The 21,866-nt window shown below is 36.2% G+C and overlaps 1 protein-coding gene across 2 annotated transcripts in view; it reads left to right on the forward strand.

The window, feature by feature from the left end:
- Positions 1–10,563, forward strand: part of LOC126970131 (dual serine/threonine and tyrosine protein kinase-like) — a 39,545-nt gene extending 28,982 nt beyond the window's left edge. Inside the window, exons 18-23 of one of the 2 annotated variants that reach the window (XM_050815863.1) lie at positions 308–399; positions 2,170–2,302; positions 3,894–4,072; positions 7,532–7,757; positions 8,518–8,603; positions 9,071–10,563. In XM_050815863.1, the coding sequence (XP_050671820.1) occupies positions 308–399; positions 2,170–2,302; positions 3,894–4,072; positions 7,532–7,757; positions 8,518–8,603; positions 9,071–9,294 (940 nt within the window). In that variant the 3' untranslated portion in view covers positions 9,295–10,563. Of the gene's footprint in view, positions 1–307; positions 400–2,169; positions 2,303–3,893; positions 4,073–7,531; positions 7,758–8,517; positions 8,604–9,070 lie in introns of those variants that run through there. The other variant, XM_050815864.1, reaches the window with a different exon arrangement.
- The last annotated feature ends 11,303 nt before the right edge of the window (positions 10,564–21,866 follow it).

A 21,866-nucleotide genomic window follows, 5' to 3' on the forward strand; every position in this document is an offset into this window, starting at 1 on the left:
AGATGATGTTTTTTTTTTAAATTATGATACTTATTGTTAAGGTTCTTTAACTACGTTTCGAGTCAACAGCGCTGTAACGAAAATCAAAAATTTATTCTCGTTACACTGTTTGATGAGTCCATAGCTCCTGAAGATGAGGCATCTTCAAAAATCTTTTAAAGGTGAAACACATGTCAAGGAGATTTTATAAAACTTATCGGAATAAATACTAAATATCGTAATTAACGTAATATAACATTTTAAATAGCAATTACTTCGATTCTAAAATAAAAAAATATGTTATGTGATTGTGTGGTGCTGTTCGCAGATACGCGCCGCTGTTCGCCCGACTATGTCTGGAGAGTACGTCAATGTGTGATCTGCTCATGTACGGAATGCCCGAGCTTGGCCGGGAGATCGGTGCGTAACTATTACTACAAGTATTATATTATCTAGATTCGTTTAGGAGACTTGGAAGTATGAAACTTATCGTAGTGAATGCCTGCCGGGTTAGGGTGAGCAACGCGAGAGACAAAAGTTGTCGACATCGGTTAATTTCACCTTTACCCTAACATGCACACTACTAGTGACAAAATTCTCGTCGTGACTTGGCCTTGTCGCATAGACAAACCGATGTTGCCGTTTAACAAGAATGAATGAAGAACAAATGGTATTCTTACGTTACGACACTGATTTCATTCTTCGTTCATTCAATTTTTTATCTTTAACTATAATAATGACATTTGTTACTAAATTTTAGTAACTCTAACCACAGAGTACTTTTACTTCCGTGCCGGCAGCTGTCAATTATGGCTTGTTATCATAACAAAGCAATAGTGAAACATTTTCTTGAATTTATAGTGAAATTACTAGTTCTTCATTGAAGAGGAGTGTTTTTTTTTTAATTAAAAAACCTTGGCTAATATCGATAAAATATGAGAAAAAAAACGTCTTTTAAATTACTTTTATCTCTATTTTTGACGTAACGATACGAAATAAATTTGCAACCATGTTAGCTTCAATAGACATGTCGAGATAAGACGAGAAAATGCATAGAGATAATTTATTCGTGCTGCGCACCCCGGCCCGGCAGGACACTAACTAGGGGACCTGAATCACAATACAGTAATGGAACAGTACTTTTACATTATGCTAGAGCGCCCCAAGCGACGTACGCACACAAACACACGATTTACACGATCGCTAAGCAATCTTGGGATGGCAAAACTATTGAGTATCACCGCCACAACATATCACTGTCCGAGTTAAATTGAGTAGAGAGTAGAAACGAGAGCTCAAACAAAAATTAAAAAAGCGGCCAAGTGCGAGTCGGACTCGCCCATGAAGGGTTCCGTAGCAGCAAGTAACATAATATAAAAGTGCTTTAATGATAATAATAATAGTTGAGTTGATTGAATGACAGGTAAATTGCTGTTTACGATTTATGACGTATTAAAAAAAAACTACTTGCTCGATCTGGTTCAAACCAATTGTCGGTAGAAGTTTTCCTGGTAATGTAAATCATATTTTGTTTTTAGTTTTATAGAGTTTCAGTTCCAAGTATACCCCTAAAAATTCCCGTTTTTTTTTATATTTTTTTATGAAAATCTTAATGCAGTTCACAGAATATACCTACTTACCAAGTTTATTCTCAAATTCACTAGAACACACAAAAAACAATATCGAAATCAGTCCAGCCAAGTTTAGGAGGAAGTTCAATTGTGAATCTAAACTATCCTCGAATCCACTTGAACACGCAAAAACATTCATTCAGATCGGTCCACCCGTTTAGGAGGAGTTCACTGTCAACACACGTACAGTAGAATTATATGTATATACTAGCTGACCCAGCAAACGTTGTATTGCCGATATTAAAATCGCGATACAAAAGTAACTGTTGAAGTTATATGTATTTTTTAATGCTGACTCATAATCAAACAAATTAAAAAAAAAATGTCAAAAAAAATCATGTGGGCCACCCATTGGCCAGTGGCCATTTAGGGGGATGAAAAATAGATGTTGTCCGATTCTCAGACCTACCCAATATGCACTCAAAATTTCATGAGAATCGGTCAAGCCGTTTCGGAGGAGTTCAATGTTTAACACCATGACACGAGAATTTTATATATTAGATATTAAGATATACAATATAATAACAATGTAATATAAAAGCACTTGGGTTATGTACAGGTCGAGGGCAGTATGGCGTGGTATACTCCGTGCGCGGCTCATGGGGTGGTCATTCTCCGGCCGCGGTCAAGTCCGTGTTGCCCTCCGATGACCGTTACTACAACGAGCTCGCCATGGAGTTCTTCTATACTAGGTGTAAAAATATACCATCTAGACCCAATCTCAAAATATATAAACTAATTTTTGATTTCGATATTAATTCGAAACATAGCAAGTATTCTATAAAAAGCCTGTAAAGTTTTATTTTGTTACGAGTTTATTTTATTGTTAAATAACTAGTAAGAGTGCTTATAGAAATAGATATATGTTAATTACCATAGGGAGTGACAATAATATAACATATTGCATAGCAAAGAAAGTTGGTAAACGTTATGAAGATGCATCAGTTCGTAATGAGGCTATGACATGGGAAGAAGAACTAAAGAGAAACTCCCAGCCCATTTTTTAAATCATATATAACAACTTAGCCAATTTAATATTAGTTATTTATGCAACTGTTGTGTAATAAGGGGTATTAAAACACGAATGTGGATTTATCTCACGAGGCGAAGCCGAGTGTGATAATAGTATCACATGAGTGTTTTAATACCTAATTATCAACAGTTGAATACAAGACTTTATCTACACCCATAATATGAATCCTCTCAAAGAATCTGAAACAGTTAGCTTACTGCTAACACCAAAACACCAGTCCTAGTAGTAACCTAATATCATTCATTACTGATTATATATATATAAACTAAGTATTGAAACAATTATTTATTTTAGTAGTAATTTACATTTTGTATAGAGCAATAATTAAAATTCACTTGAATATTCTATCTTTTGTAGCGTTTAAAATGAATCGCTCATTTTTTGTAAACAAAACAATAAAAATATTGAAGAAAAATGGCGGGGATTCGAATAACCTACTTTTTTTTACGGCGTGCGAAGTTCTGGTAGTGTGGAACGCGCGTAAACGAAAATGTTCTTTTTTTGAAATTCATACAGATACCACGCATCGAGCAATAAGAATGTGGCTGTCTGTTGAAACCCTTTGCGCATGAAGGGATCGAAAAAAAAACATAGGAGTGTTGTTATGAAATTCAGTACAGCATTACAACACTCGTTTGGATGATGTAATGGTTATTAGAACATTGGGTGTTTTAATGTTGGCAATAAGCTAACTGTTTCAGAATCTTTAATAGAGGATTTAAAGCATGGGTGTAGATAAAATATTATACAATTTTAGATGGCCTGCGCACAACCAGACAATAACCATTAATGCATCATTATCCTTTATATAATCTACTATACTGTATAAAGCCTTCATTGTCAAGGAAGCTTAATTATATTTCTTGAATTTGTGCTCAGCGAGTTCTAGTATACTTTTTTATTTTATGTATTTATGAAAGTAAGGGACGAGACGAGCAGGAGGTTCAGCTGATGGTAATTGATTCTGAGCAGCACTATCATTGCGCTCGTCACATTGAGATATATTTTTAAGATGTTAAGTCTCATTTGCCCAGTAATTTCATTAGCTACGGCGCCCTTCAGGACGAAACACAATGCTTACACATTACTGCTTTACGGCAGAATAGGCGCCGTTGTGGTACCCATAAACTAGCCGGCATCCTGTGCAAAGGAGCCTCCCGCCTGTGAACTCTAGTATTTTATTGAAAAATTTAATACCAATACCTATATACAAAGTTATGTAACAATAAGTCGATATATTGTCCAAACAGGAGCATACCGGAGCACCCTCGTATCGTGCGACTACTCGGGTCGCTGGTGCAGCGCAGCGATGGCGGAGTCCCAGGCGTGCTGCTCGTGTGCGCACGGTTCACCCGCGACCTGCACGCGGCCGTGCGCGCTGGACTCACGTTCGCCGTGCGCATGCGCATCGCCTGCCACATCGTCGAGGGTGAGACCCGCTGTATACACCTAGCATAAAGCTCTGTTACAAATATTGATTTATTTATGAAAATAAGGGACGAGACGAGCATGACGTTGAGCTGATGGTAATTGATACGCCCTGCCCATTACAATGCAATGCCGCTCAGGAATATTGTACCCCAAAAATTCTGAGCGGCACTATAATTGCGCTCTTCACCTAGAGACATAAGATGTTAAGTCTCATTTGCAAAGTAGTTTCACTAGCTACGGCGCAAACCAACTTACACATTACTGCTTGTCTATCCGGCATCCTGTGCAAAGGAGCCTCCCACTGGTTAATACATAGCGTGTCAATAAACAACTAGACTCATAATCACACTCAAAAATTGTCTGAAGCAAAACTCTGTCTATGTGTCTATTAGGCAGAGTTTTAAATTGTGTATTGACCGCGCTTTAAACGCAACGCCACGCATTTTCAAAGTGTTCAGTTAAAACAGTCCAAATAACAGCATGTCCAAACTTAGAGTCGAATTTCAGGTAAATTAACAAAATTGTGGAACTTGACGTTTTTAGTCATTTTGCTAAATAATTACATTTCAATTGTTAAAACAAAATACGTAGACACAACGTCACCGAGACATTTGTATTAGGCAATTGTGTTTAGACGACCTTTTAATAGGGGTTTAATAGAATCTAGTTGTTTATTGTACGTCAATGGTTACGAGTAAAAACGCATTTATTGAATTGATGAAACGGGTATACGGTTAAGCTAATCGTCTCAAATCTTGGCATATATTTTTATTTGCCTCGACGTATACTGAGTGGGCCTGCGATTGGCAACGCTAAAGTGATTGCACTGCTCCTCAATGTTATTGTTTTCATATTCCTTTTTAAATTCCACTCGGTCTGTTTCAATTATTATTTTTTATTATTGTGACATATTATGTTGAAATCACTTATTTTGTTAAAGTTTCCTTTTTAATGGTATAAATTTCGACCTAATTTGTAATGTATACCTAATTATGTTGCTAATAAAGTTTATTATTATTATTGTCATTATATTTTATTATTTTTCGAATGCTTAGTCCAGACTGTCTACAGTATACAGTCCACAGTTGATAGATTACTCAACCCAATAATTGTATTATTATGTAATTGACTTGAGAAGTTTCCATGTCAAATGTAAAGGGCGTCATCATACATACCGCATCAACGATGATCACGGCTTCTGTGCTTGATGATCAATGATTTTAAGCGCGTTTGATCTAATCAACTAACTTTGCAGTCCCATTGCTTCTTCTTCTTCGCGTGCCTCGCCGACTAGCGAAGGTTGACGGTCAGCTTTGTAGTTTCAATTGTTTGTCCTTCGCGAGGCGAAATAGTTCTGCCGCACTCGCGATGCCAGTCCACTCCCGGATGGTGCTTGTTCTTCCGGCAACTTTTCCCATCATGATGAGTTGTAGGAGTTTGTACCTCTCGTGCCTAAGCACGTGCCCCAAATATGCGACTTTCCTCTTCTTGATAGTTTGCATGAGTTCGCGTTTTTCATTGACGCGGCGCTTCCATTGAACTTCCACATTTCTGACCAACATACGTCTATATGCCCACATTTCAATATGTTTTCTGAGGTCTTCTTTTATAGTCCACGCCTCACATCCATATAGAAGTATGGGCCAGATGTAACACATGCAGTAAACGAGTGCGCAAGGAAATCTTAAGACCACGGTTGCACCCAGTGCCATTGCATTGCAGCTGTATTATTAATAGGAAAACGTTCAGTCTACCCACAATACGCACAGATTATGGTCAACATTCTAGGTGATTCTGATTCTGAGTTTGTATCGCATTTGATCTCTGTATAATGCAGACTGTCAGGAGGTAGACATAATCAATCCGTAAGTCCCTAGGTTCAGAAGACTTCTGCTAGAAATAGCGGATGGTTGGCTTGGGGACGGTGGGGTTGAACTGTGTTCATCTATACCATTGGTTCTCGACGTGGGCGATAACGCCCTCTTGTGGGCGTTTGAGACTTTCGGGGGCGCAGTAGAAGACCCAGAGAAAATTAGGGGGCATTGAGATGGGGCGTGGGTAGATTAAAAAATATAGTTTAAAAAGGCAGAAAAGACACGCTAATCACGTACTAATGTAAAACAAAAAAACATATTCTCAAAGTGGGCGGTGAGCAAAATAAGGTTGAGAAACTATGATCTATACGTTAAATTTTATTGTTTTTTTTTTTAATACTGACACACTTATTACACAATTTATCTTGCTCCAAATTAAGCATATATAGCCTATGTTATGGGTTGCAAGACAACGATATATTTCATACAATATACTTACTTAAACATACATACATACATATAAACATACATAAATACATTTAAACATCCATGACATGGAAACAATCATCGATATTCACCATATAAATGCTTGCGCCTACCGGGATTCGAACCCGGGACCTCTAGCTTAGTATATCGCTACCCACTCGTCTGTACAGGTCGTTTTAATTTTATATAAAATCTAGAACACATTTGAGGGCATGCCGTGTTCAATTCCAGGAGGAGGCACACCACCCTACATGTTAACGTATATTTCTGTTTTTTACAGATGTTCACTTTATAACTCGCAAGCAAGCCACTCGTAAACTTAAAATTTTTCCAATACCGCACTTTTACTACAATGTCACACATAGTAATCCGCTTCATCGTATGTGCCAATTATATAACGAGTTAAGTGGTAATAAAAATTGTGAAATTGACATATATAGTCAAAGTTTGTATAATTTTAAGATAACAATTAAGAAACTCTGTAACATAGAACTCGAGCATTACTTTTACTAACATATTTTCAATGTGATTGTAAATAATATGACGCTGTGTACAATAGTTAGATTTACAATTTTAAAGTTCTTCATTTTCATTTATCATTTCATTCATATTCATATTCATTGCACGTAGTGCGAAAGCGCTCTAAGGCAACACTAAAAGTTCATGTCACTGTAAATGATACGACTCGATCAGAGATTCGTTATGTCTTTAAAAGTATCATATCGGTCTTGAAAGATATTGGAAGGAGCTAGTTTTACAGTTTACTTCTGTGATAACGAAGTTACTTGTAAAGGACTCATTGGATGAATACCACACTTAGATTAAGAATTGCTTTCCGCTGCACTCTAACTAGATACCGCAGGCATAGTCGCAAAGTGCGAATAGTATACGCCCGTAAGTAGGCGTACTCGAGCCGTCTCGAACAATGTGTGACGTTGACGTTCCACATGATTTGTCGAACTTAGCTATCAAACTAAAATGCCGAGTTGCGTAGTAAAACTTTGTAAAAATAATACTGCAAGAAATAAGAAACTCCATCTTCTTACTTTGTAATCGTTTTTGTACGTTAATTAAATAAATGCAATAATTTGAGTGTATCAAATTAGAGTGTATCGGATTAGTGAACCAAATAAAAAAAATCTATAAAAATGTTGCAGGTATCCGCTATTTGCACTCGCTTGGACTGGTGCATCGAGACATCAAGCTGAAGAATGTGTTGCTGGATGCACAGGACAACGGTGCGTTATCCGATCTGGGTTTCTGCACGTCTGAGGCACTGGTGTCAGGCTCGCTGGTGGGTACGCCGGTACATATGGCACCAGAGCTGATCGAAGGACGCTATCAGAGCACCATTGATGTTTACGCCTTCGGGATTCTGTTCTGGTAAGCTAATAATATCTGGACGACCGAGCCTTGCTCGGATTTTTAATAATATACAAAACTTGAACAAAAAAAACTAATTGGACATCTGGATTCGAAGCGGGGTTTCTACTTTTCGGATCACCCAATGTCCCTATTATAATCTAGTATATAGTGGCGAAATTTACCTTTGTGTTCTAATGTTATTGTAGCTTGTGCGGTATTTCCGGGACTATACGACATGGGTAACTTCAAAAAAAAGCGCGTACACCTTCCTTAAAGGCCGGCAACGCTCTTGTGATTCCTCTGGTGTTGCAAGAGAGTGTGGGCGGCGGTGATCACTTAACACCAGGTGACCCGTACGCTCGTTTGTCATCCTATTCCATAAAAAAAGCTGTTTCACATCAAACCATGGATAAAACTACATTTTTTTTAATTTAAACTTAGCTAGATCGATTTCTCGCCCCCGAAACTACCTGTATACTAAATTTTATTAAAATTGTTGGAGCTGTTTCCGAGATTCGGATTATATATATTCAAGAATAGCTCGTTTAAAGATATACAAAGTAATGAGTCGCTAGTTACAATTTTCATTGTAAAGTCAACGATGCGGCGGGGTGAATAAATAATGTAAATTTTAATTAGGGTATATTTATATACCCTTGTATAATTTTAAGATATTATGAAATTCTTTAAGAAGTTTTTCATTTAAAAGTGTAGCACTCGCGGTATTTTAATAATTGCATATGTGTAAGCAAGTGTGATGAAAAATATGAAATTTCAGGTACTTGTGCGCGGGTGACGTCACAATTCCTGCCAACTTCGGGAACTTCCAGAACAAGGAGCAGCTTTGGCACAGAGTTAAGAAAGGTATCATGTAATGCACCATTTTATCGCCTTACTATAGAAATGGTATATTACTTAAACATACCTGAAAACGTCTTCATTTAATAAGTGTGATGATAGATTTTGAATTCCACTGGGAGGCTACTTTTTATGGGTACCACAACAGCGAGTATTTCAGCCGTAAAGCAGTAATGTGTAAGCATTATTGTGTTCCGGTCTGAAGGGCGCCTTAGCTAGTGAAATAACTGGGCAAATGAGACTTAACATCTTATGTCTCAATGTGACGAGCGCAGTTGTAGTGCCGCTCAGAATTTTTGGGCTTTCACAATAATCCTGAGCGGGATCGCAGTGTAATGGGCAGGGCTTTCCAATAGCCATCAGCAGAACGTACTGCTCGTTACGTTCCTTATTTTCTTTAAAAAAGATAATAGTCTGAATAATAATAATTATTTATTTATTATTAACATATTGAGTGTTGATTGGTCGTGTAGGTCGGCGTCCCGAGCGGCTGCCCCAGTTCTCTGACGAGTGCTGGGACATAATGCAGAGCTGCTGGCATCCAGAACCTTCTGAGCGCGCGCTGCTCGGAGACGTACAGCGACGTCTGGAAGCAGTGCGGCTCACGGCCCTCGCTGAACATGACGCCGTGTCACCGCGCTGGCACACCCACCACAGCGACCACGACGACCTGGATATGTCGAACGATCTACACTGACACACCACTGCAATTAAGAGTATCAATTGAAGATTGGTACTGCGCTGCCCTTTTCCAACGTATCCCGGCGATCTTGATCAGATCGTCGGTTCATCTTGCGGGGGGCCTACCAACTGCGTCTTCCTATACGTGGTCATCATTCGAGGACTATACTGCCCCACCGGCCATGTATCCGTTGAACTATGTATCCTACCCACTGCCACTTCAGTTTCGCAATAATTTGGGCTATGGTTTTCCTACGGATCTCCTCATTTCTAATTCGATCTCGCAGAGAAACTCGGAGCATAGCCCTCTCCATTGCCCTCTGAGCGACCGTGACCTTTCTCATCAGGCTTATAGTTATCGACTGGCAACACACACTGGCTGAACACCTTCGTCTTCAGACACTTCTTACAGTATCAAGCCATTAGTCCACCGAGCTATGTGCCCTGCCCAATGCCACTTCAGCTTCGCAACCACCTGGGCTGCGAATGACGACAACGACGATCGACTACTTTCCAATAAAGTTGAATTTCACATGGCTTTTATTGATGTCGGTATTACTAAATTGTAACTCTGCGTTCTAAGAGAGTTATCAGTGCTTTAGTGCTGAAAGAGAATTACTGCAAAGAGAGAGAGGAAAATGAAAAGAAGAAACAAGATCGCATCGTGAAGGAGAAATTCCATTTGTTGGTCGCTTGATCACTTTGAACTGTGAATAAAATTAATTTTGTTATTATGTTAGATTGTGTGGCTTTAACTGACGCCGGTGTTAGTTAATAGAATCACGTCACAAACAAGATGGCGTCGTAAAATGAATGTCAAGTTATTAATCTAATTATTCCTGACCGGAGCTCTGTCAAATTATCACTGTTAGGCACAATATGACACCCTTTATCTATTCCGTTACATTAACTTATCCTTTCTAGTTCATTCGATATAACTATACTAATTATAACTGGACTGGCAAGGCATTTCTAAAATTAAAATGTCGATAAGCCAGACTTTCTTACGTGCAAATAAAAATATGTCATTATTTTCTTCTGATTCCTATGATTTCGAAAGGTCGTAACATCGAAAACGAATATTATTTAGCATCAGGTCCTACAGTCTGATCAATAAATATTAGCTTCTTGTTCCATTATAATATATTATATTAAGCTTAGATAGTTTATACGTCTAGATAGAGGTCCTTGCTGCTGGATGAAAACAGGCCAGGCTTAATACTTTAGTGTGCGTGACAAGCTACGTCTTATACTCGAGGTTTGTGTTGGTGTGCGTGCATTGCTTATACTATTATAATTTAACAACATTTATAAAAGATTAACTGTGAACCTCAATTTTTTTCGACGTTTTCACAGCTGTCACAGTCTATATAGGCGTATAAATGATCTCATATATAAACCACTTTTAAGGTTTTGTTTTAATTACCGAAAAAAATTCGGGCAATGTAGAATAGGTAAATTAATAGAATAGAGATCGTAACTTTGTAGTCTTTTTTGTACTTTTTTTTAAATTATGAATATAATACCTACTCATAATTAACAGCATATTGGTTATAAGAGACAAAAGCGTAAACTAAAGGGGCCGAACTAATTTTGACGTATAATACAAATGGCTGCGAAGGAACGTGTAATACTCTGAAGTATTTTTGCATTTTAAATTAATTTCATTCGTTTTCCGTGTTATTTATTCTTCAAGAATCAACGTAATAAAGTACACATTTTTTTTTCTAAATAGTTTCACACCATATATCGACGTTTTCTGAGGTTTGCATCACTAGTTTTAGCACCGCAGACTCTCGCTACATGGCCAACAGTGCCAAAAAAGGTGAATATCAAACAGGCACAAAAGCAATATGACAGCTTCCAGTCCAGTGGTATATAGTAGAGGTCAGTGGGGGCCCCGGTTATATTGTGAATTGTGAATACTTCGTTCTGTTTTGTGTGTACATCACAAATTTAAAGTCATTCTTTACTCTTCATAAATATGGTGTAAATATACAAGATTGTGCATTAAAATAAAATAAATTTTATCATATGGGCGAAGTAGCCTTTGTTGCATGTTTGTAAATTATTTAAATTCAAGGTTAGAGGCGTCATCGATTTGTTTTTTATTTCGCTTCTTATATGTAATGGACCTTAAGTTGACGTGATAGGCTAAAGCCTTAATGGACTTTTGGTAAATAAGGCTTGTTGTTGCTTAATGTAGTATTTATTTTATTAAGTACATAATAATATCCAGAAATTATCTAGTTAACTTTCCGAACAACGTCATAATATTTTATTATGCTTCTTATTTAAATAATATTTTGATTGTGATATGAGTGATACATGTATTTTATATGATTTGGATATATTTTCAAATGCTTCTCGTTTTTAATGACGGACACGAAAATTAAATAAAAAACAAGGACAAAAGTAGTCGTAGATAGATAATCTCAACGATATATGTAAGTATGAATAATGTAAGTATGAATAAAAACCTTTAAATAATAAAACTAAATATACAAATTTAATTTGTTCCAAAATATTTGACGATGCAGCAGGAACCTTCGGGTTCCGTCCGAGCGCTCTTACCAACTGAGCCAACCGTCCGAGTAAGAATTAATCATTATACGGCTTGACACTGAATTTGTGTTATTAGTATGAACTGTATGACTTAATGTTGTTTTTTGAGTATTGTGGTGTGTAAGGCACCCTGAAATCGCCAAGAGAGAAGTGTAAGGTGCGTGTTTAGATATTGATCAATGGAATTGCTTGGTGTCTCCATTTCTATTTCATTTACTTTCTTTTCATTTATTATATATGTCGCAGATTCATTTGTATTAAGATCGGGCGTCACGTTGTTGGTATCCATCGTGTTGTTTGAAGTCGACTGCGGCTTCTAAATGAGCGCTCTACTGATGGACAATAATAACTAACTTCACGTCACCGACAATGACGTACGCACTAGCGCCGCTAACGGATGTGACAGTGATAGATTCAAACTGTATTATGCTAGACTAGCTGTTCCGCTTCGCTGGGCGAATTTTAAAAGGAAATAAATTAAATTATATTTATCTTATTATAAATCCAATAAAAAAAATAAGTAGCCATAAACCAACTAGGATAAATTTCGCATCCAATGGTGGTAGTTTCATATCGATACGATCAGTGGTTTAGGCTTGAAAGAGCCTCGAACAAAGACCATTTTCATTATATATAAATAGAGATATAGGCGGCCATATTTGCCCGCCTGTTCGTGCCCGAGTCGTTAGGTAGTAACGGCACCGCCGCCGATATCGCCTTCATGTTTGAATTGGTCCATCAGTTCGATATTGAGTTGCAGGCCCTTGGCAAGGGCTCAGGGCTGTTCTTGACGACCCTCACTCACTTCTTATAATGATACCCCTTAGATAATATATACACCTAGATAGTCTCTTGCTGTTTAGTCCATTGAAATGTTACAATTTAAGGACCGAATATTGCATTTTTTTTGATCGGATTCTCATGAGCATTGACTAATACCCGGTCGACTTTGGAGCACTGTAACAGCGTTTTAAATGAAGGAAATTAATAAAAAATATACATAAAAATTTTCCTTAAAAGATCATCTACAAGATTGTTTTAAGATATTTTTTTTGTAAAATGTATAAAAAAAGTTATAGAACAAAAAAGAAAATTTTTTATAGAAATTTTCTCATCTTTTTTTGTTTACAACTTTTTTAATTTTAAGTTAAGGGCTAACAATTATTAAGTAGTAGTAGTAGGCAAAGCGATTTGCTACAAATTATATCTATGCGAATTTTCTGTAGGATGCTTAGTTTCCGAGATATCGCGAAGAAGATGTTTGCACCCCTTTTTCCAAGATGGCTGCCGGGGGATAAGGGCTGCACCCCGCAAACTTGGGGTTACGCTTCTATTGACCCCCACACGTCCCAAAAATAAAATTGTGTCCTCTAAAAAATGCAAAACTCATGTAACATTTCTATGGATTAGTTAGACAACCGATAAACCGTCTATCTAGACGTATAAATTATCTATGCATGTATATTGTATATAATACGTTTAGTTTATTATTTTTTTTTTATAATGATCTCCATTTTAAAAAGGGCATATATTTTTCATTTATGAAATGATAAATTAATGCTGTTTTATTCCAAAATTTTTTCTCTATTTCAGATTGTTATTTAATTATTTTTGCTTAGATTTATTGCTGTTAATTTAGTTGCACTAAAGATCTGTTACGTATCTAGTATGTATTATGTGGAAAGTTATTAAAAATTGCTTAAATGATTAAAAGGTGTGATATCGTATAAAATATATTATGATATTTTAGTAAGTCTTAGACTGTTATAATTTGCAGTAATAATATGTTCATGATATCATTAATATAATGAAATAATATTAATTTAATATTTTTTAAACACTTTGTATTGTAAGCCTCTGCCACGTGTCTTATATTAATAATCCACTAAGAGTCACATGCGGGCAGCAAGTGTCTGATATTAATATACGAGGTGTACTTTTGAGATGTAATTTTACTACCAAATCCGAAACAATATGTGAAAAAGACAAATTAAATAACTATTACGTAGTTATTATTGAAGCAAACATTAAAAAAACTAAATAAGATTAAAAATAACATTTTTTTTAAATAAAGACAACCCCTTGCTAGATTTTGATATGTTTTTTAGCTTAAAATTTAATTGTACAAACTCTCCTTAGAAAACAAAAATGTGTAAAGTCTATTTTTTACATGCCCTTAATAATATGGCGTTCAGGTTACCAGAGATAAATAATAGAGATGGGAAACCATCGAACTAATTAACGACTGATCTTAATTATTTTATACAGTAAAAAAAATACCGACAAATTGAGAACCTCCTCCTTTTTTGAAGTAGGTTAAAAATAATAGTATTGGGTAGAAATGATATGACAAGTTATTTAAATAATTTTATTACTCGGATACCGATGATGATTCATCGACTCTTCTGAAACATGTGTTTTATTACTTTATTCTACAGAAGAGGCTACAATTTAAAACCTAATAAAAGTTTAAAAAAAAATTTTTGAAGATATTGTAATTTTTTAAAAACTTCAGTTTTCATTCTTAATAATTAATTTATTCCAACATATCTAAGTATGCAACAAATATTGTTTCGATATTTTTTTCTCATTAATACCGATTAACCTACCGACCTAGAAGAATTATTAGTCGTGCTAAGATTGACGCTAAGGCCAGAGAACGCCTGAATGAAACCTAATAAATTGAACTTACTGGAAATCTTCCAAACGTTTTCAATTTTTACATTTTCACAAAACCACTTTTAGACCTAGAAAGGTATTATATAGGTGTGCGGCGTCGATCACGAGAAGTTTAGACGCTCTAACACGCATGGCGTGTTTAACAGCACAGTTGTGTTGTACATTGAAACACGTTGTGTTTTAACGGTTGAAGTGTTTAACACCTAATATAAGTAAACCTATTCAATTGTCTGCAACACAAAGATATATTTTTTTAAAGTAAGTGCCTACTATGCTAGTTTTATAAAATAAAGTGTTATACTATTAAAGTTTATTTTTATTTCTTTCCGCTTAATATCGAAATCCTCTAGAAAATATTCTCCCACAACGAACCACGTCACATATTTGTCCATATGCTGTGTACCTATATTTCCACCAGTGGAGAAATTTCTCTACCATCCAACAAGTCTTCCTTTACTTTGGCTGTGCCCACGAAATTGGATTTAAATGTCTTGATTTTAAAGTAAATTCATTTGGTAGTGCATGATTGGTATTACCCAGCTGTCTATTTGATTTCCCGGTCTCTTTCTAGGGTAAACTAAAATTAAACTAGGGTTCCTAGTTGATGCAAAATGTAGTGTGTAATGTGTAAACTGATAAGTGACAAGGTAATCTAATCGTGGATTTTTTTAGATATATGCTTTATTTAAGATATTATGCTTCCAGAAAAAGGAAGTAGTTTTTAAAATTTTTTGTTAGGCTCGTGTTGACGATACTATTTTAACTACACCTCCCTTTGAACGGATTGATACACAAATACATACCTAGCTTAAATCACGCCTGGCGCTCGTAGTGGTAAGCAAAGGTAACAGACAACCATTTGCAAATGGGAGCGTCTTCTCATTGGATATTTCCAACGATAGACGCTCCTCAGAATGTATGTTTGCCTAGGTTGACCTATCTCAATGGCTTACAGCCGTTCCCAATATTCAGTCTATCTCTTATTTGATATAAAAATCGTAATCATCGTTGTCTTTTCTGTCCCAATAAACTTATCGACGGTAACTCACCTTATCCGATCACGCTGTCTGTCAAGGAGACGCATCAAGCTTACCAGCGATAGAAGTTTGTATGGAAATTTCAATTCACGCCTCCCCATATAAGGTGATAAGAATGACTAATCGGGTATATTGGGACAGCTTCAGATTATTGACAGCTAATTACTGACAGTAGATAGTACACAAACGAGAACTACTAAATAATAGGCTCTTGGGTTTAGTTTATTGTATGTATGAATGTCTTGTACTGCTTCAATACATACTTCATTAGTGTTCCGAAGATCTTTTCGCCAGCAACTTGAACTATTCGCCACAAACTTCGCACAGTCTAATATATAATTCAAAAGCCAAGCAAACATTATTCAAAAAATTTGAATCTGTGGTGTAATGAGCTTCCTTGGCCAGTGTTGCCTGAGCATTACGATAAAAAGTGCGTACCTTCGCCAAAAGGTTGGGGACACTCTTTGGTGCTTCAAGAAAGTATGGGCGGCAGTGATCAATTACCATCAGCTGGCAAAGGCGCTCTTTGGTCAAACAAGTAGTAAAACTACATTTATATCTTTTTTGTTGTTCCATCTAATATCTAATGAATGAATGAAGCCTTTATTGCAAGCAAACTAAAAAATGTACATTTTTTCACCTACTATATACCATATCATATGTTAATATTTGCTCGCTTTTCCGACGACAAGGGGCTCCTCCAGATCTTTCCACATTTTTTTGTCGTACCTAATGTCTAATCGATATCAATAAGTACCATTTCACACCATGTGAATAATGTAGATATGAAAACTAAAAATAAAATACTTTATATCATTAGAGAGCCCTCTATAAGTCTTATGTTAAATAAACCTCAAAGGCAAAAGAAAATAAATATTATTTTGAAGTAGGCAGTCACTTAGATCCCTTAATTCCGGGGAATTCCCGTTTCATACAGAATATAAAATCAGAGATTCGCTTAAGGGCCCGGCGATTTACATAATATTCGCGTTTGGATTCGTACACACGACCGCCGAACTAAATAATGCATGCAGATTATGTACCTCCAGATATACGGATACTTTAATGAAAACCCTCCTATTCTACTTCAAATATCTACAGAAGATAAGCGTTCACTCTTGCTCCAGTATAATATTTTTACTTCGCTAAATTACCGACTGAAAGGAAATATTATAGACAGAGCAAATACTAGAGAATCCTTTGAACATAATATTGTAACATCATGTTAATAATGCTTTGTTGCCTTTTATAGCCAAACAAACCAGATTTCAAGTTGATTATTTTCACAAAACAAATCTGATGAAAAAATGTAGACATTTTCTATATGCAGAAATTGTGTGAATTTTTTCAATTTAATATTGCGGAATTGGCTGTCTTCAGATTCAAATATTGTTATTATAAATATTGTATGTTTTTAAATTGATCCGATTAAGTATAAAAAAAGCCTCTTTAAACTTATCAGAACGTTTTTGGTATTTCAATATCAAATCAAACATATTTTATTTATGGAAAGTATCATTTAGGAAAATGGAAGTTCTGATAAAGATGACCAAAAATGGTCATCACAACTTTTCGAAGATAAGTTTAACAACTTCTAATAAAATATTACCAAAAACATTTTGAGGTTGATATTAGAGCGTAAGATTAATTTAATCAGTGTTTATGAAAGAATATCTTATTTAAAAGTAATGTAGGTTGACCGTTGAAACAAAGAATATGTAATAGTTCAAGTTGAAGTAAAAATTACACGTTTCTACCTCAGTAGGTAGGTAGAACTATGCGATAGGTTCCCAGTAAGTGAGATCTATCTACGCGTTGCAATTTTTTGTACAAAACAGAAGTGTATTTACAAAAACTCCAACGCTGATCAAACCAAATCAGAAAAACGCAAATAGAATTACGCAAAGGTCGGCTGTGCAAATATTTTTGAGATCCCGTCTAATTTCGCGGAGTGCGTTTGTTTTTCTTTTGTTAAATTCATTTGGAGTTGTTGGTTTTAGGATTTGCGATGAAGCACAACGCAAACACCTAGAGACTGATTATGTTTGAGTTTCGCATTTTATATTTCGTTCATTTTTTATACAGGCATAATAAAGCCTTGCTTTGCCTGTTTATAGTAAATAACTGATATTTTTCTAATATTATTCACCAGTGGGAGGTTCCTTTGCACAGGATGCCGGCTAGATTATGGCTACCAAAACGACACCTATTTCTGCCGTGAAGCAGTTATGTGTAAACATTATTGTTTCGGGCTGAAGGCCGCCGTAGCTAGTGAAATTACTGGGCCAATGGTCAATCTTGTCTCAAGGTGACGAGCGCATTTGTAGTACCGCACAGAATATTTGGATTTTTCAAGAATCCTGAGTGGCACTGCATTATAGTTACCAGCTCATCTCGTCCCTTATTTTCATAAAAAAATATCCTAATATAAGCACGGTAGAGATTTGCAATAAGCCTAGCCTAGGTATACATACTTACAATGCGAAAATGCATGGTGCAAAAGTATGATTTTTACGGACTGTACTTAAGTAGTAAATGGTAAAATCTTTCAGTCAATAATATATCATAACATCAAAAATTACTTCGTAAAATATGCACCCTGCTGTCGTAATGAAATTGTTTCACAGCAGAACCATCAAACCGTGCGTCAATAAATTCTCTAATAGAAATTATGTAAGGACACATCAAAGGACAACCAAATTTGTTGTTTTTATTTAATTTAGCAGCATTTTCCTATTTATTCACCTTTTAAACCTTTTCTGGACTTCCACAAATAATTCAAGACCTAAATTTGCCAAATCGGTCCAGCCGTTCTCGAGTTTTAGCGAGACTAACGAACAGCAATTCATTTTTATATATATAGATGTATAGGTACATCTATTAATATAAGCCGTTTGTAATAGAATCTTTAAATACGATATTCACTCACCTGGCGTTGCGTAGAGACGTCTCTTTATTGTGTCTTCTGTCGCATTTATCATGGGGATTGTTACATAGAGCTGTTTCACCTGATTCCTGCCACCAAATTCCATCTTCGCACAACATGTCATAAATTAGGATATCATCCCCACTATGTAGATGTGTGTCGTTCCTCCACAATGAGGTTTTCAAGAAACTTTCTTCCACGTACAACAAAGCTGTGCAATGAGCTTCCTTGTGCGGTGTTTCTGGGATGATACGACATGGGTACCTTCAAAAATAGTGCGTACACCTTCCTTAAAGGCCGACAACGCTCCTGTCATTCCTCTGGTGTTGCAAGAGAATGTGGGCGGCGGTGATCACTTAACACCACGTACGCTCGTTTGTCCTCCTTTTCCATAAAAATAAGACTTCGTATGATATCTCTTTAACGTGTATAGAACGTCATTGTACATATTATATAACAATAAAAAAAAGAAACCTTCCTTAAAGGCCGGCAACGCTCCTGTGCTTCCTCTGGTGTTGCAAGAAAATGTGGGAGGCAGTGACCACTGAACACCAGGTGACAGGAGGTAGGCTCTCCTTTTCCATTCCATCCAAAGTCACTAAGACCTCCATCTACTAAGTGGACTACATAACAATCTCATCTACATAAATATAAAATTTACATACAATGATATCAATATTAGTGACACTAAAATAGTATTTTCAATACCTATTTTGGCCTTGTACCCTAACCTAATGACACAAACAATTTCACAGGAAATCAATCCAATCTAACATTAAGTACCTAGGTACTTTGATTTGTACTCAAAATGGAAAAAATATATGAAAGAAAAGAATGAAATAATGTATGAATCGTGTTCAATATCAAATATTTCATAAATGCATCAACCTTTAGAGCTTGAATTCATTGTTTGTATAAGAATGCTTCGTGGACGTGATGGTCGTGATTACACAATTTGTAATCGCATCAAATAAATACAAAATAGGTTGACTAGGCGCACAAGTAGCACCACGAGTACACGTGTTGACGCATGGACCAACCATCGTTCCCATCGCACACATTTGAGGATACGACCCGGCTTACGAGGCTGCTGCATGCAATGCCAAGCAAATTGATATTAAATCCACTGAGATTTTTGTAATTATAATGAGTCAATGAATTTTATTTTGCTACAGAACGAACCATCCATATCTAAGAATGAAATGAATTTCTAATTTATAAGGCGCCTTTTTTTCGTTTTTAAGCTATGATTTTTACTTGGACATTATGGTCAGAAATAGAGACATTGTGTTGTAGACAGTGTCTGTTACGAAGGAAATAAAGCTCGTTCGTGTCATGTCGCGTCGGTCAGGCTCCGTCCTAATCAGATCACCATTTTAGTGCAAGAGATGTCTACCATTTGAAATTAGTCATTTATTTATAAATAATTAACTAAGATATCAATATTCTAATAATTAACGCACTGTCGCACCATTTGCCCAAACTAGGAGCAGCTTTTGCTGAGTGCCAGATTACGATAGAAGGATGTATTTAAAAATGAAATCCACAAAATGTCAATAGATGGGTTACTTTTGAGCCTAAAGTTCGCTAAAATATTAAACAAAATACAGATTTTGTTACAAAAATATATGGATGTAGTTTAAATTATAGTAGAGGTTAGATGTTACCATCATCAATTGTCTAATATTTTCAACTAATATATTTATTATTATAATACTTAAAGATTTTTTGCCTCTCAAACGAATCAAAAAATCCAATTACTAAGTACCTGGATTTTTTGATTCGTTTGAGAGGTAACTACCTACTGCCTACCATAGGAATCTAATAGATAATCAGTATTTTGGACGTTTGAAATTTTCAATATTTGGATGTAGAAAGTTGTTTTGAAAATGTGACTGACGTGGATGGAAATTAATATTTACTAATAATAATTAATATTGCCTAATAGCAAAAGGCTCTATATAGACGTATAAACACATGACAACAGGCCAGACTTATTATTTTAGTGTGCGTGACAGCTATGTCTTAAACTCTCGATATGTATGCCACTTTATATTGTGTGCGTGCGTTACTAAGAGTAAAAGCTACCAGTTTGCCGCTTTTCTTTCGACGTGTTCAAAGCTGTCAGTCAATCTAAACGTTTAAGTTATCTATGAATTCTACCACAAGTTCCCGACTTGTAGAATGACTTGACTGGTAGAATTCGAATAGATCCAATAGTAATATACAATTATAGAAAACGTCCTAAATAAAACCAATTTAAATTATAGGTCTACAAAATAAAAACGCGTTTGTTTTATTGTTTTGTTTATTGTTGCTTACCTACCTATATATTCAAACTAATTTTATTTATGCCCGTATTCATATTTTCTATGTTGGCTCTTAGTCTATCAGCGTGGCAAGTAAATTAGATCAATGTTCATCCGAGCCTTAGTTACGGATGTGTGACAGGTTCATTCAATTATCACGTTACTGATTAATACGCAGAATATGGCATCAATTAGAATACTTTTACCTAGCTCTCATTAGTTTAGGGGGATGTACCACTCTTTACCTTCAAGTTTGTGGGATGTGGGCTTTTGGACAACTTTTCATTAATTGAAGAGTTGGAAATAGTTGTGGCAAAATAAATAACCATTTCGACAAACCTTCTTCTCACCTCAATTTTTGAACATTTTTTCACTGTAAATATTACCTCAACAGGGAGCAATATTGCTTAAATTAATTAAATAATATGCTAACTCGATACACGCTTAATTATTTAATTTTATTAAATTTTTTACTAATTTACGTTAAAATTTTTTAATTTTTTGTTTACCTCCGTCCTTAAAATTGGTTTAACGGTAAATTCCTGTTTGCAAGCTAGTTGTTTGTTTTTTAGTGGGAGAGTCACGCTGCTGTCTTATGACGTCAGCACAATCGCGCCAGACTCGTCCGGGTTACTTACCACACTCGCACAGAATACCGGCGTGTAGTAGCGGCCTAGTGCCGCTATGTTTCGCATAGGTTAGTGTCGAGGACCGGAGGCCATTCCCCCCCGTTCTTCCCCCCCCCCCCCAACAAAATATGAGAGCGGTCCTAAAAAATAAATTACCCCAGGAGGGTACCGGCTCTTGTAGAGTCGGAGAATCCCTCCCCGAGCATTCGCGCTCGGGCTGCCCCTCGTATTCTGGGGAGGGCACAGTACCGCGTATGTCACAGGACAAACAGGGCAGCAACACCACGGCACCCCGCTCCACGCTTAAAGTGGACTTTTGTAACATCCGGAGAATTCACTCCAACTTAAACGCCGTCCACCACCACCTTGAGACGGCGCAGCCGGCCTTGTGTTTCCTTACGGAGACGCAGATATCTCGACCTAGCGATACGTCATATTTAACG

Source organism: Leptidea sinapis, chromosome 20, assembly GCF_905404315.1.
Source record: "Leptidea sinapis chromosome 20, ilLepSina1.1, whole genome shotgun sequence".
Classification (NCBI taxonomy): domain Eukaryota; kingdom Metazoa; phylum Arthropoda; class Insecta; order Lepidoptera; family Pieridae; genus Leptidea; species Leptidea sinapis.